Raw genomic sequence first — 14,453 nt, 5'->3', positions numbered from 1 at the left:
CCCAAAGTAAGAGCAAAGACAGAGTCCAGCAGGCCCAGTGTCACAGGCTCAGCGCATCCCCACCATTTGGGTAGAAGGAGGGTACTTATAAAGCAGCCAGGACAAAAGTCATAGTATCCAGGCCAGAATGGGTCTGGTTCATCTCAAGCTAATAGTAAAAGCAAAGGTTTCAGGCACATTCTGCACTTGCTGTGCCTGGATCTGGTCATAAAGCGCCACGCACCACTCCATGGTTTTGTATATTTATGCGGGGGAGTCCTCTGGCCAGGTTGCTCTGGGCAGTTGTGGTTATGACTCAGGATGGCTGAGCCATGTCAAGCTTGGTGCCACTGAATCTCTCAGAGAATTGGGAAACAGAACATTTAAGTCCATTTGTCTTCCTGGTTGCTGCAAGTTCTTGTCCAAAATTTACCTGGGGGTTTGTTTATTTAGGTCGTAGGGTCCCATGGCATGGTCATCAGGAGTCAAGCAAGCTGCTTATGAATGTGCTTTGTATCTTGCAAGACTTGAGCCTCAGTTCATAGTTGGAAGGTGATCCCGCCTTGAGTCCTACCAGCCTCCCTTTGAAGTAAGCCACGAGAATTCAGTCCAGTCCTGACCTCTAGGGTGCTCAGCTGTCTTCATCCAAAACCATTGTGATTTCCACACTGAATCATTTGAAAATTAAGCCTTGACACTTCCTGAGCAAAAGACAAATGTGAGAGTCTGTTACAGAGCCAGGTGTGGGACTTGCTGGTCATCCCAGCTCAGGACCTGGTGAGTCACCATGAGTGAGAGCCCAGCTGAACCTCACACGGAGACCTTGTCTCAGATGCGCCCCTCCCCAAGAAAGTCTGTAAAGATGAACACCAAGTTCTGGTACAGGAAGTGCGATTTAAAAAGTAGTCTTCCGAGCTGGGGATTTGGTTCGGTGGTTCCGCCACCTGCCTCAAAAATGCAAGGACCCAAGTTCGATCCCCAGTACCAAAAAAGTAAATAAATAAAAAATAGTCTTGGTACCCATAGTTCTATCTACTCTGAGAGATGCTAGACTCAGGAGAAAATATAAGGCCTCCAGCATATGTGTTGTGCACGGTCAGCTGTTTTTTCGAGTACGCACTGAGCTGTTATCGTCACTGTCTCCCAGCGGTGGAGTCAGCCTCTCTGGTCCTCTCTCTTACGTACCTTATGGGTGACTGCCAGTGTGTCACCGGGCGGCCCAGGCCTAGGGCCAGGCGGGCTTGGAATCTCTGCCGCCAAACAGGCCAAGCGCCAAGGCAAGCTCATCACTGACAGAGCTGATCTGAGGCTTCTCTCTGGCTCTTGAGACTGTAGAGGCCATGGCCAAGGCCTGTGGTCTGGGCTTGGCACCGGGTGGCAACCCCTGCAGTGTTGGAGGAGGTTCATTGTGTTTTAGAGTGGCCCGCACTTAACCTTCTCAAATTTTCTAACTACTGATGAAATTGCGTCTAGTCTTCCTGTTAACACACCTTCCCGGTCCACTTTTGTATTTTGCAAAGCTGGGGCTGGAACATGGGGCCTCACACATGCTGGGCAAGAGCCACCTCCCAGTCCTCATCCCCTCCCTCCCTGTCCCCTGAGAGGGTGCAGACAGATGGACCCACTTTGCTTTTCTCTTTTCTTCTAAAAGCCATTTTCTGTGGGTCCCACACTCCATGTCACAGGTAGTTTTACACCACACAGAGTAAAGCTAATTATATTTGTGCGTGTGTGTTTATGCAATACCAGATTGAACATTTACCTTTGTAATTTTTTCCACAGTGATATTTAGAGAAAATGTAAGGAATTTATATTACATTTACCTCTTCTTCCCTTCTGTTTTTGTAATTTTAGGAGATTCCTCAACAGCTAAATGGGAGTGATTGTGGAATGTTTACTTGTAAATATGCGGACTATATTGCTAGGGACAAACCTATCACATTTACACAGGTGAGTGAAGGCCTCCTCATCCACTCGCTTCTGTACGAGACAACACATTGCCAGTGCCTGGTGCACACCAGGCCCCATTGCAGTAGCTCAATCCTGTGGACCCCTGCGGTGCACCTCGGGCTGATCCCTGCTCTCACTGGCATCTGCTCTCAGGTGCCTCCTGGTCTCGAATAACCAGGCAGGTGCGGCACATCTCAATGCCATGGTCCGTGTGTGTTACGCAGAGGAGTGTGCGAGAGTGTGTGACTGCGAGGGAGAAGCAGGCCTTGTGGGAGCCTGAGTCTTAAGACAGGACTGGAAATACCACTTTTCCTCTCTGTTCTGTTTAGTTTGAGTTATCCGTGGTTCTGTGTTTGAGTGGAAACCCAGGTGTGTTGGGAAGACTTGAGAAGTTTCATTTCTAACAGTGAACTCGCAACCTCTTTACAACCACGGGCAGCCCACATTAAAAGTGTGTCTCATCAACAGGCCTCAGTCAGAGCCACCGTTTCCCAAACGGTGTATGCATCAAGTAGCAGGACGCATGACCCCGTTCTGAGTGTTGGTGCAGCATCAGTAACGAGGAGCCCGCACTGGTTTTCTTAATGGGGCCAGGGATTTAGCTCAGTGGTTCTGGTGCCTGCCTCGCAAGCACAAGGTCCCGAGTTCAGTACCTGGTACCAAAAAAAAAGAAAGGAGCCCTCACTAAATTCATATAATTCTACTCTAAAATAAAGCTGCTCATTGCTGATTCGTCTCAGCAGTTTTACTAAGAATAAATATGCAGATTTTTTGAACAATTTAAAATAGTTTAAGAATCATGTGTTAAGACTTCCACACACACCAAGAAGCCACTAGCAGGCTGCAGTGAAGTGTGTTGTCCACGCATTCATAATGCTACAAAGTGAATACCTCAGGGTTTGAACTGACTTCATCAGAGGGGAGTGGGCAGCCGAGGGCCAGGAATCGTGGCGTCCTGCTGTGTCTTGCTACTTTGGAGATTGGCCCGTGCGGTGATCAACATTTACCGCAATAACATGTTAAGTAAAACATGTCATTCTTTGATAGCAAGGAGTCCATTGCTCTCTGAGCTCTGGGACGTCAGACTTCAGAGGAGAAGCTGCTTTTTGGACGGAACTGGCAACATTCGGTAGAGCAGAAAGAAATTGGTAGATGTTTTTCTAAACAGCCACTTTCTTGATATGAAAGCAGATTATACTCATTTTAGATTGTTCTTAAAGTACATGTAGGTAGAGAAGTTGCCTATCGTGCCACCACTTGGACATTTCCAGTTTGTTCGGTTTTTTTTTTTGGTACTGGAGGTCGAACTCGGGACCTTGCGCTTGCAAGGCAGGTGACAGCACCACTGAGCTAAATCCCCAGCCCGACATTTCCAGTTTTGCTAATGCTCCCACTCTGAAGTTGTCACGTCACCATGTAAAGTTCCAGGTCCTGCTTCGGTTTTCCTTGGCATGTACAGTGCTTGGGTATGTAGGGTAGAATTAGAAGGGTTATGCCTTACAGGCAGCAGTGTCAGGGCTGACCTAAAGGACCCAGGCACTGCACTTCATGTGCATGATGACATGCAGAGGTTGCGACATGGGCGTCGCAGCATGTGACGTGTATGTGTTCTTCACAGCACCAGATGCCTCTGTTCCGGAAGAAGATGGTGTGGGAAATCCTGCATCAGCAGCTGCTTTGAGAATGTTGCCCGCCTGCTCCGGCCACTGGCGGTCCCTTCCCAGCGGTCTCCACATACCTCAGCATCTTGGGCTACCAAGTCTCTGTGCCGCTTCTGTTCTCCCACAGGTACTGAGCTGTTGCCGTGCGTGGAGACATCTTGGGGTGCGAGGGGCTGCTTGTGACCCTGACTGTAAGGCTGTGCCTGCTCGGAGCCCCGGACTGTTCAGCCTGCACAAGAGCAAACGCTACTCAATGTTTTCTCGTTTTAAAGAGCCATTTCCCTGGGAATGTGGGAAATGCAGGATTCATGCTATGAATTGTTTTTTCCGTGTATTTGTTCACGTGTATTCATTTGCTCACTCGTTTGCAAACATTGGGCAGTAGGCATTTTCCATTGCCTCTGACGGTTAACTCTAAATGATGTGCTTGAACTATTTATTTCTGAGAGGGATGTCGATCAAACTGCTGCTCCCTGCTGAAGGTCAGGAGGAACAGGTAGCTGCAGGGCAGGATGGCAGAGGGCAGAAGTAACGCCAAGCGAGCGGTACCTGCCGCCCCGGAGTTAGAGTCTGGCTTCTGGGCGAGGCAGAAACCCCATGGTGGGGCCTGGCTCGGAGCAAGTCCGACACGGCTGCGCTGGCGCCGTGCTGTGGCGAAGCGACTGTGGCCAAGGAGCTCTGCTCTCTGCGGGTCAGAAGTGTGGCGTGCTCATCAGGTGGCACGGCTCACTCTTGAAACTGGATTCCAAGTAACCATAAACCCCAAATCTTCACTTTTGTCCCAGATCCGGTTGAGTGTAAACCTCGGAATCATAAGGGCTGGCCTGAGCTGTTAAATATTTGAGAAGATACTATTCGATTTAAAGCTATTTTTCCTCAAAGATTTTTTTTCTATATATTAAGCTAAAATTAAGTTTTGTATTCATTACGATTCACACCCCTCCCCTGTCCCCAGTGCCCCCACCGAAGTCTGTGGAAGATTTAGTACTTGGCTCTGAGGTCACCAGTTATAATAGTCTATTTTGCATATGAAAGTTTGTATTTAACTTTTTGTTCATTGACAACCTTACCGATGTGGTTATACGTTTTTAATTTCAGAAAGGTTAGAGTTGGTCAGAACCTATTTTGCAAGGTCTAGTGCCTAGTGTCGCTTTTATGATGTAATAAAGGCCCTCTGGCAGAACCGCAGCCCAGCTGATGATTTCTCGCCCTCCCCTCCTCGCCTTCTGCCCCTTCCCGGCGCGTCTTGAGGGAGGAGGAGTGGAAGCCGCAGGTTGTCACCTGTGACTGCTCTCCCTGCGGCCAGTTTACTCCAAGACTTGCTGAGGGCTTGGGCCGGCGACCTGGGCCTGCGGTGCCTATGCCCTGGCCAGACCTGGGACACACTCAGGCCACAGTGTGGGCTGGGTCCCTTCCCGCAGCCGTGTCCTCTCCCTGGACTCCGAGCTGGACCCAAGGCTTCCCCTGGGGGCTGCCCTGTGACCTGAGCTCCAGGACTTCGCTGAGGCCTGCTCGCTGTCGGCCAAGTCCTGTTGTGGTAGTTCGTGCTCTGCCACACAGACGGTGCCGGGCTAAGGCAGTGTTTGAGGGGCTGCTTCCCAGCGGCTTTCATGGGCTCGTCACAGCCGCTCCTCAGTCTTCCAGGACACAAGAAATTGCTACGAGCAGAGCAGTGATCTGGAGTGGCATCTGCTTGACCCTCAGCTTCAGAATTCAAGGTGAGACACCACAAGCGTGGCCCCCTAGACGCTGACGTCCGTCCCCCTTGGTGCACAGAAGCATGTGGGTGTTAGATTCTTTTGTTTTCCTGAGAAGGGTTGCACTATCTAGTCAGGGCCACTTGGGAACTCCTGTAGCGCAGGTTGGCCTCAAATAGCAGTTCTCCTGCCTCAGCCTCCTGAGAATATTGGGACCACCAGCCTGTACCACCATGCCTGGCAGTAATAGAATTTTTATATTTCAACAATTTATGAAAAAGTAGTCTGGTTTTAAAAAAACAGCTATTAGTAGCAAATTAGCAACATTAAATCCAGTCATTTTTTTAAAATTATAGTAGTTTAGGGCCCTGAAAAAGGTGCCACAAACCATTACTCTTTTTTAGTAGGTAGCCTCTGTTTTTAATAATTGACTTTTTAAAAAAATATACTGCTGGTGAGCACCTTTTTCATGCTTGACGTTGTGCCAGAGGTGGCGTTGGGGTGGAAGAGAAAATTGGGGCATCTGGAAGATGTTCTTGGGAGCCCTGTATTCTACCTCAGTTACAGAAGGCTGTTGGGACCTCTGAGCTTTTCCCTCTGGAGCCCTGAGCACCCTGGGGTGGCTGCAGCTGAGCCCACGCTGCATGCTGGACAGGGCAGAAGTTTCCTTGGAAATGCAGCAAGCGTCCAGTACAAATAGGCAGTGCACAGAAGGTGAAGCCCATGATAGCCTTAGGCCTGCAGTTGTGCTACACTGCTTCATCGGCTTCTGTGACCTACCTGGGAGCCAGCTCTCCTTACACAGCTTCTTTGAGATAAAACTCCAAGAATCTGTTCTTCAAATAAACTGGTGGCACTTAGCTCGTTGTAAGTTGGAGTTCTAGCTAGCTATATTGCTTTGGTTTTTAAACTTTAATTTACTTAAATACAAGGATAGATTGGGGATATATTGGAATAGGCGTTGATTTTATCTTTATTAATAAACTCATCTCTTTAGTGACTTTACATGTTTTTATTGCAACTCAGTAATAAATATATTTGGTATTGTGATCAGTACAGTACACACACAACTATTATGTGATTGATTATATATGCACACACAAAAATTTCACAAAACACAACTTACTATTAAGTCTGATAGTTTTATTTGCTTCTTTTTTTGTTTAATGTGGGTTGTGACCGTGTGTGGTTAGTCTTGATTATCAACTTGATTGGATTGGGAAGCAGCTAGGAAATTATTAAAACGCACTTCTGGATGTGTCTATGAAAATGTTTCCCATGTGGGACAGCAAGTGATGGGGAGACCTGCCTTGGATGTGGGCAGCACCATCAGTAGGGTGTGGGCTGGACGAAACAAAAGCAGGAAGAGGAAGCCCGAGTTCTACCTCACTCTGCCTCCTGGCAGCCATAAGGTGAGCACTGTCCTCTGCCACACCCTCCCACCATGGTGTCTCTACCTTGGAGCCAGCTGACCATGGACTGAACCCACTGAAACCATGAGCCAAAATAGACCTTTCCTCCTTTCAGTTGTTACTGTCAGGTACTTTTTTTTTCTCAACAATAAAAAGCCGACACAAACCACTAAGTTGATTTCTGTGCTCACTAATGAATAGATATCCAGGGATTTGTTTTGTTTTTGTTTTTGTTTGCAGTGCTGGGATAGAACCCAGAGCCTTGTGTTCCCACTGAGCTACACCCCAGCCCTCAGTATGCAGTTTGAAAAGCACTGCTCCAAGTGACCTAAGAGCAAAATGCAAACTAATAGTTTGAGGGGTCCTGAGGGGAGGGGAGTGAGGCTTTTTAAGAGGATCAGTCCAGACCTAGAACAGGTCAGAAACTCTCAGACCCTTCACGGAAAGGTGTGGCATAACCAATCTTTATTCTTCAGGATTTACATTAATACTTGCTAAAATGTGGGTAGAAGTTCTGTCGCACATACACAGGATGGAAAACAGTTCTGTGGCTCAATATGTGTACTGTTCCTCCCCTTCTAATACGTCTTAGCCTAGCATTTCTCAAGTTGGTGTCGAGTGCTTCCCAGGAGACACCTTTGGGAGTGTTAGTGGAACGCGCCTAGGAAAGCACTGGAAGCAGCAGCCCAGAGTGCTTGAAATCCCCACTGGGGAGCCCCACCGCCCCGGCCCGCACAGCCTGGACTTTCCTAGGCTCGTGGCGTCATAAAGTCTGGTCCCTCAGCACCACGCTGCCCCTCTGGTAGTTTAATTGCATCAGTAAGAGGTACTCCAAGTATCGGAGTGCAGTCCTGATAGAAGGGAAAGAGCAACAGCGTTCCAGACGTGCCACCCAAAGCAAGCGACTTCGCACGAACGTTTAGTGCGTACCGCCCAGAGCCCACACTGCACCGGCCCGGTGTCATTAACAGATGCAGCGCCTTGCTCTCCCTGTAGGGCTGTAGAGCCCCGCCCCGCTGTTTCCCTTGAGGACATTTTCAGGTCAATTGAATGCCTCATTTTATTTTAGTTTTGGTACCGGGGATCGAACTCATGACCTTGTGCTTGTGAGGCAGGTGCGTACCACTGAGCTAAATCCCGGCCCCGAATGCCGTGCTGAGCAGTATCAGCGGTGGCCACGATGTTTGCTCAGTATTGCTGGACACACCATCCTGCATGTCTGGCTTCTCTTCTTTCAAGCTCTTAGAATTCAAATTTGTGGTGAAGTGTTACTTTTTTTTTTTTTAATCAAGAAAAAACATCCACTGGTATCTTACTTTTTTATTTTCCACACAGGATTTATATCCTGATGAATTTAAGTTTTATGTTTTCTGTGTGTAGGCCTTCAGTTCATTCTGAGGGATTTACTTTCTCATTTGAGTGGATAATTTTATCTTTTTTTCAATTACTTCACAAAAGACTGTCCTGGGAATTAAGATGAATAGGAAAATAGAGGAAATACCAAAATGAACCTTGCTGTAGTCAGTTCCCCTTCCAGCAGTTAAAATGTGGGTAGTCTTGACTCATCTTTCTCTTTTTTTCTTTTCTTTTTTTTTTTTTTTTTGGTACCAGGGATCAAACTCAGATCCTTGCGCTTATGCAGCAGGTGGCAAAACCACTGAGCTAAATCCCCGGCCCATCTTTCTCTTTTTTTTCATGTGGCACAGTCAGCTCTGGAATATTTTAAAGCAAAGCCCTGATGTCAGACATGTTATTCTACCTAAATGCTTCAGAATGTCTCCCTGACTAGCAACTTAAAAAAAAAAAAGGTTGGGCCGGGGATTTAGCTCAGTGGTTTCGACCCAAGTTCGATCCCCGGTACCAAAAAAAAAACAAAACATCATTTCACATCTAGCTATAAGAATTTACTAAGATGTCCAGTTTATATCAACACTTACCTGATCATTAAAGAAAATAGTTAGGATCGGTATGGTGGCACATGCCTGGAATCCAGCTACTCAGGAGGCTGAGGCAGGATCAACTTCGAGGCTAGCCTGGGCTACTTAGTGAGACTGTCGAAAAATAAAATCTTCAAAAGGGCCAGAGACAGAGGTGAGTGGTGGAGGATCTGCCTGGCTTGTGGAAAGCCCTGGGTTCCATTCCCAGCACTGCCCCCCAAAACTTTATTTGTGGAATCAGGGTATGTCGTGGGCTGAATGTTGGCCACCCAAAAAGCTATGTCCACAACTTAACCCCTAGGACCTGTATTACACAACAAAGAGTGAATATGAAATACCATCTTACATGACACAAGTGTCATTGGCTTCAAGATCTTCAGAATAGCATTGATCTTGGATCGTGCATCTGAGCCTCCACACAATTGCACATCTTACATGAGAAGGATATTCCTGTTGAGGTGCTGGGGATTGAACCCAGGGCCTTGCACATGCCGGGAGCCAGGGCTCTGGTGCCCAACTGCTGCCCGCTGGGGTCCCGGAAGTGCTTGGTAATAGAAAAGCCGGATTCAGAGCTAGCCAAGGGCCAGGGCCAGGGTCTGCCAGGGAGCCTGGGAGGGAATCAGCTCTGTCAGCAACCTGGTTTCAGATTTCAGCTTCCAGAACTGAGAAAATACAGTTCTATTGGTTTAGGCTGTCAAGTTTGTACCAATTTGTCAGTAGTACTCTCAGAAAGTTAATACAGGATCCAAATAAAATCTGCATGTTGCCTTTGGGTTTGTGTCTCTATCTCTGTCTCTCTGTGCCTCTGTCTCTGTCTCTTTCTCTCTCTCTGTACTGAGGATTGAGCCAGGGGCCCTGAATTTCCTCTCAGGCTCTATAATTTTGAGACAGGGTCTTGTTCTTGTCCAATCTGACTCAAACTTTCGATTCTCCTAGCTCAGCCTCCTGAGTAGCTGGGATTACAGGTGTGCACCAACTCACTTGGCCTTATGTTTCTTTAATCTCTTTTATTCAGTAAGCATTTCACTATTTTCTTTCAAAATATCAATACCAGTATAACTCCTAAATGCAATTTATGATTTATTTGCAGTGAATTTAAAATTTTTAGACTTCATTCTGCTGGAGATTCACAGTGAGAATACTATTTTAACTTTTCCTGAGGACACCATAGTTGGATTTGTTTGTTTACAAGTGTTTCAGGATTTGGTCCAAGAGCAAAATAAGGTATATTTGCAAGTTCTACTGTGTCACCCCACTTTCTCTCCCTGAGTAGGTGACGTTGGCACCTGCTAATGTTCCCTTATAGAGAAGAAACGCTCTTCCCGTTGGTCTTGAGCTCGTCTGTGTGGTAAGAAGCCCTAGTTCCAGGAGCTATGACTGTGACAGTCCCTTCGCAATGGGCCTTCTTTTCTGTTGTAAATGCAGCTGTGACCCACGTGCCTAATGTACTACTTCCTTTTTTTGTTAACACATTTTAGGTTCCTCGCGGTGGGGCTGCTGGGTCGAATAGCTAGCAGCATAGGTAACCTTCCTCTACCTGAGATTTACCGTGAAGAACTTGGCACAAGCAAAGGCCCCCGGTCCCGCGTGGCGGGCAGGTGTCAGCGGCCCTGGGGGTGCCTGCCAGCACCGCAGCGGACACGCCGCTCCCCTTCGCGGCTCGGCCGGGAAGTGGCTGCGGTCTTTGCCCAGGTCGGTGCCGACCGCCTTCCACTCCCGCAGGCCCAGAACGGTTTCTGAGCGCTGCGCACCAGGGCAGCTGGGCCCCAGCTCGGCACCTCCTCCTTTTCTTGCACAGGTTCACAGACAAGTGTTTTGGACATGGGCACTTTAGGAGCTAAACTAGAAATTCTGCCATCAAAATAAAGGCCAGGGAGCGAAAACTTCCGGGGGGAGCCCAGGGTCCATTTGGGGAAGGTCCCGTCCCCGGGGTCCCCTCTGGGAGCCCCCACCGAGCCCTCCTCCAAAGCTGTGCTGTCTCTCCGCTCGGTGACATGGACCCCTGCCCAGGGCACCACTTCAGTCCCAACCGGCTGCCAGGAGCCCTGGGCCTCTCGGGGGCTCAGCACGGTCTCTCGGTCTTTCCCGCCTCTAGCGGGCAGTGGGCCTGGTCCCGGGTGGGGCAGGAGACACGAAGGCACACGCGGGGCCATGAGGCCCTGTCCACATCCACACCAAGCAAGCAAGCAAGCAGCGGCTGACGGCGGGGTGCTGCTGCTGGGCATCTACGTGCCACGAAACTGGACGAGATGAGAAATGAGAAAATCGCCTTTCCAGTGATTTAGGGGGCAACGGGGTTCAGATCACGTGACCCTCGGAGCCTGACTGAGCACTCCGACAGGGAAGTATCAGCTCGTTTTTTGAGACAGGACCTTGCTACGCTGGCCCGGTGGGCCTCAAACTCCTAGGGCCAAGTGGTCCTGGCTAAGTATCAGCTCCCGGTCCCAAGACCTCGCGGGCTCTGGGCAGCCGCCGATGGGGAACCCAAGTCTGAGCGAGCTGGTAATGCAGCGGCTTCGCTCTGTCCCACCCTTCACAGCCCGTCAGGAGGGTCGAGGTACAGCACCCCTTTCCGAGTCAGCAGGCGCCTCTCACCCTGGCCAGGCGTGACGTTGTCTAACGGGAGAACTAGGCAGACACACGCCCACCCGGCTGTCCTTGGGTCCCCAGCGCGGGAAGGACCCCGAGAGCGTTGGGAAGCAGAGACCCTGTGCCGCACCCACAAGTGATGGCGCACCTCGATAATCTTTCCAACCAGGCCCGGGTGACACAGCCGGTCTGGGGGCGCGGACCTAGATCAGCGTCTCCCCAGTAACCCCGTGACTAAGTCCCAGGAGCTCCAGGAGGCTGCCCAAGTCCCCAGGGCTGTGACTGCTGACACCAGGATGCGGCCGTGCTCACTCAGAAAGTAAGACGCCGAGACACCAGGATCATGTTAGCTGGATATATATTTTTTTTCTGAAATTTTTTCCTTTTTTCTTTGCCACAGAACACTGTTTGCAGTAGAGGAAACTGGCATTGCAGTCTGGTGGTAAAATGGCTTGTTCACATAAACCAGTACATGTTCATCCTTTCGCGCAAAAAGCCCTAATGGCATGTACCCTATTGGAATTCAGGACATCTCCAATTCTCTCTCTGTTTTTGTCTTTTTTTAATAAACATTTTCAAGGTTTGTCCAAAAGAAGGCCATACAGGCTCTCGGCTAGCGGAAGACAATTCAAAACGGCGGTCGCACACTTGGAGTCACCTTCTCCAGGCTGGCAGTTGATATCTTATTTTTTTTTCCAACTCATTTTTATTAAAAAAATAAAAAAATGCTCCAACTATCAGTTTTACAAAATCTCTAAGGGAAATACAAGAGCAAGGTGCTGAGGTAAAAAACACCTGAGGTAGCTTTTTTTTGTGTTTTTGTTTAAAAAAAAAATCTGTAAATTTTAACGCCCTGGGCCAACAACCTTGTGTAAATTATTTTCCTCCATTTTAAAAAAAAAAAAAAAAAAAAGAAATCATTTCACTGAATGTTGATGGCTTAGACACCAAAATGTAAAATGACAAAATACATTCTTTCTTCATGGAATTTCTCTTGGTTGGGTTGGCTGGTTGCTTTGATGGGTTCCTGTTTTCCTCTTCCAAAATGCTAGGACAAGTACCACTGACTCTTGTTCTCTTGAGTAACCAAGTGTAAGCTGAGGCTGGTTTGTGTGTTTCGCGTTTGTTCCTTCTGTGTGATATGATACTCAGAGCACTGCTTTGCCTGGGGGTGCGTAGGTACAGGGGATGGAGCGGGGTGGGGGAGAGAAACAGAGAGAGACAGAATTATATAGCAGTATGCAAAAAACCAGTTTAAAACCTGTGAAAGCCGAAAGAACTGTGTGTGAGCTAGACAGGTGGGGAGGGCCAGGCCCTCCGCGGACGGTATCCCTTCTGTTGACAGACACAGGGGTCCAGAACTGCTGCGAGTGTCCTCGGCCGGGAATCCCCTCGGGGTGAATTTTGTGGGTGGCCTCAAAGTTCCTTTCTACACCATTAGACCTCCCAAAGACTTTATTCTTCAAAGTCTAGAAAAGCCTGCTTTCTGTTCAAAAAGAAAACAAAATTAATTATTGAGTAAAAATTGGAGTTAGTTATTTGATATATTATTTCTAAAATATATTAATGCTGCAGGCACCCTGTGTAACCCACAGGCCACATATCTTAACATCTTTCCCCTTCTAATATGTACACACATGTACAGAGACAATTTTCCACAAAAAAGAAAAGGGGGTGAATTTTGCTTTGCTTGGAACACGTTCACCTATGTTAGTTCAACTCAAAGGGATAGCGTCGTGGACAGGGGATCCATCCGAGTGGTGGGGAGTGATGGGAGTGGCGACTGCGAAGCCTGCAGAGGCGGGTGGGCGGCCAGCGGATCCAGGGACCCCAGCCTCCCCGTGCCCCTCCGCTGCCCGCGATTCTCGGCGTGCGGCCCCGGGGGCCTCCACAGACTTCTCGCTCCTCAGGGTGGTCTTTGGTTTGCTCCCGAGCTGCTGGCTGTGTTTGGTCAGACGGTCCGGTGTTGGGAGGGCTACATTCATCCGCGTTTGCTGGTGCCTGGGGCGGCCTCACTTGCTGCGCTGCGAGGCGACTCCCTGAGGGTACTTCTGCTCCTGCTGCTTCACCTGCTGTACGATTTCCCTGATCTTGCGCTGTGCAGTCTGCAGCAAGGCAGAGAGGGGCAGATGGGAAGGGGGCGCAGACACACACGTCACCTCCCCGGCCCCCACCAGGGAGCAGCAGGGGTCCCTTCCTTCCCACTCCGTCACTGGGCAGAGGGCAGCAGCAGGACCCAGCAGCTGCCCCCTCCCAGAGGATGAACAGGGCAGGGCAGGGCAGGGCAGGGCAGGGCGGAGCAGAGCAGAGGCCGCAGTGGCGGGCCCTGCAGGGGCCACACAGCTCAGGGTCCCCACTGTGGCCCGGTGCCAGGACAGGGCAGGACCCTGCTCCACGCTGCAGGGAGAGGGGCTGTGCACACGGCCGCCAGGGCCTCCCCTCGTGGGCCACAGGGGAGCAGAGCCTGGTATCCGCCGGCCAGGGACAAGGACTGCGTCCAGCAGAGCCTGGGGAGAGAGGATCGGACAGAACCCTCTCCTGCTCCGGAATGGCCGCAGGAGATGGGAGCGGCCCTGTGGGGCCCCTGAGGTGGTGACCGGGAGGAGAGAGCAAAGTGGGGAACTAGGGTCCCCCGAGATGCACGCTGAGCTTGTCGCTTGTCACGGTGAGGTCTTGGCACCACGTGGCCACCGCTGGGCCTGGGCAGCGAGGGCAGGGCTGTGAGACCTCGGGCCTGGGCGCAGCAGGACAGCAGCGGAGAGAAGGAACAGGACAGAGTGCCCCGCAAACACAGTCCCCGCCCAGCCAGCAGGGAAGAGGGCTCTGGGGTGTGTGTGCGCACGCCCATGCACACGCGTGTGGCCCAGGAGGCCACGAACAGCTTAGGGGAGAAGTGGAAAGAGATGGGCATGCTACCTGGCTAGCAAAGAAATGCCCGATAATTCTGACGATCACTTCCTCGTTCTCATCGGGTGTTTGGTCACGAGGCACGATGACTTCCGCGCTGGTCAGGTTCTGCAGCTCGTTCACCTGCACGGGCAAGGAGGCGGTGGGCGCCATCAAGGCAGGGCTTGGGGAGGCAGAGACCACTCCTTTCCTGCATCTGACTCCGGGCCACCCTGGCCCCAGTGGGTCTGGCCCTGGGGAGGGGCTTGGTGACAAGAGGGCAGGGGCTCAGTCCTCCGCACTCACTCCCAGCAGTCCCAGCTGTCCCCTGGTCGAGGTGAC

The 14,453-nt window shown here is 50.2% G+C and overlaps 2 protein-coding genes across 10 annotated transcripts in view; one reads left to right on the top strand and one right to left on the bottom strand.

Moving 5' to 3' along the window:
* Nucleotides 1–4,773, top strand: part of Senp2 (SUMO specific peptidase 2) — a 32,013-nt gene extending 27,240 nt beyond the window's left edge. For both annotated transcript variants that reach the window (XR_002393891.2, XM_087186732.1), the window contains 2 exons: nt 1,834–1,929; nt 3,548–4,773. Coding sequence is in view for 1 of the 2 variants with exons in the window: in XM_087186732.1 (XP_087042858.1) it covers nt 1,834–1,929; nt 3,548–3,610 (159 nt within the window). In the remaining variant the exon portion in view is untranslated. The remainder of the gene's footprint in view (nt 1–1,833; nt 1,930–3,547) is intronic.
* Nucleotides 4,774–11,566: 6,793 nt separating this feature from the next.
* The window catches only part of Igf2bp2 (insulin like growth factor 2 mRNA binding protein 2), a 147,594-nt gene continuing 144,707 nt past the window's right edge, over nt 11,567–14,453 (bottom strand). For all 8 annotated transcript variants that reach the window (XM_087186733.1, XM_087186737.1, XM_087186734.1 and 5 more), the window contains 2 exons: nt 14,142–14,255; nt 11,567–13,330 (listed from right to left, as the gene is read on the bottom strand). In XM_087186733.1, the coding sequence (XP_087042859.1) occupies nt 13,238–13,330; nt 14,142–14,255 (207 nt within the window). In that variant the 3' untranslated portion in view covers nt 11,567–13,237. The remainder of the gene's footprint in view (nt 13,331–14,141; nt 14,256–14,453) is intronic.

The sequence above is a fragment of the Heterocephalus glaber genome, unplaced genomic scaffold (genome assembly GCF_053883595.1).
Source record: "Heterocephalus glaber isolate CG9 unplaced genomic scaffold, H.glaber_assembly_v1.0 deba00001504, whole genome shotgun sequence".
In the NCBI taxonomy this organism is placed as follows: Eukaryota; Metazoa; Chordata; class Mammalia; order Rodentia; family Bathyergidae; genus Heterocephalus; species Heterocephalus glaber.
Note: the sequence above shows the minus strand (reverse complement) of the source record. Positions and strands in the feature narration are given on the sequence as shown.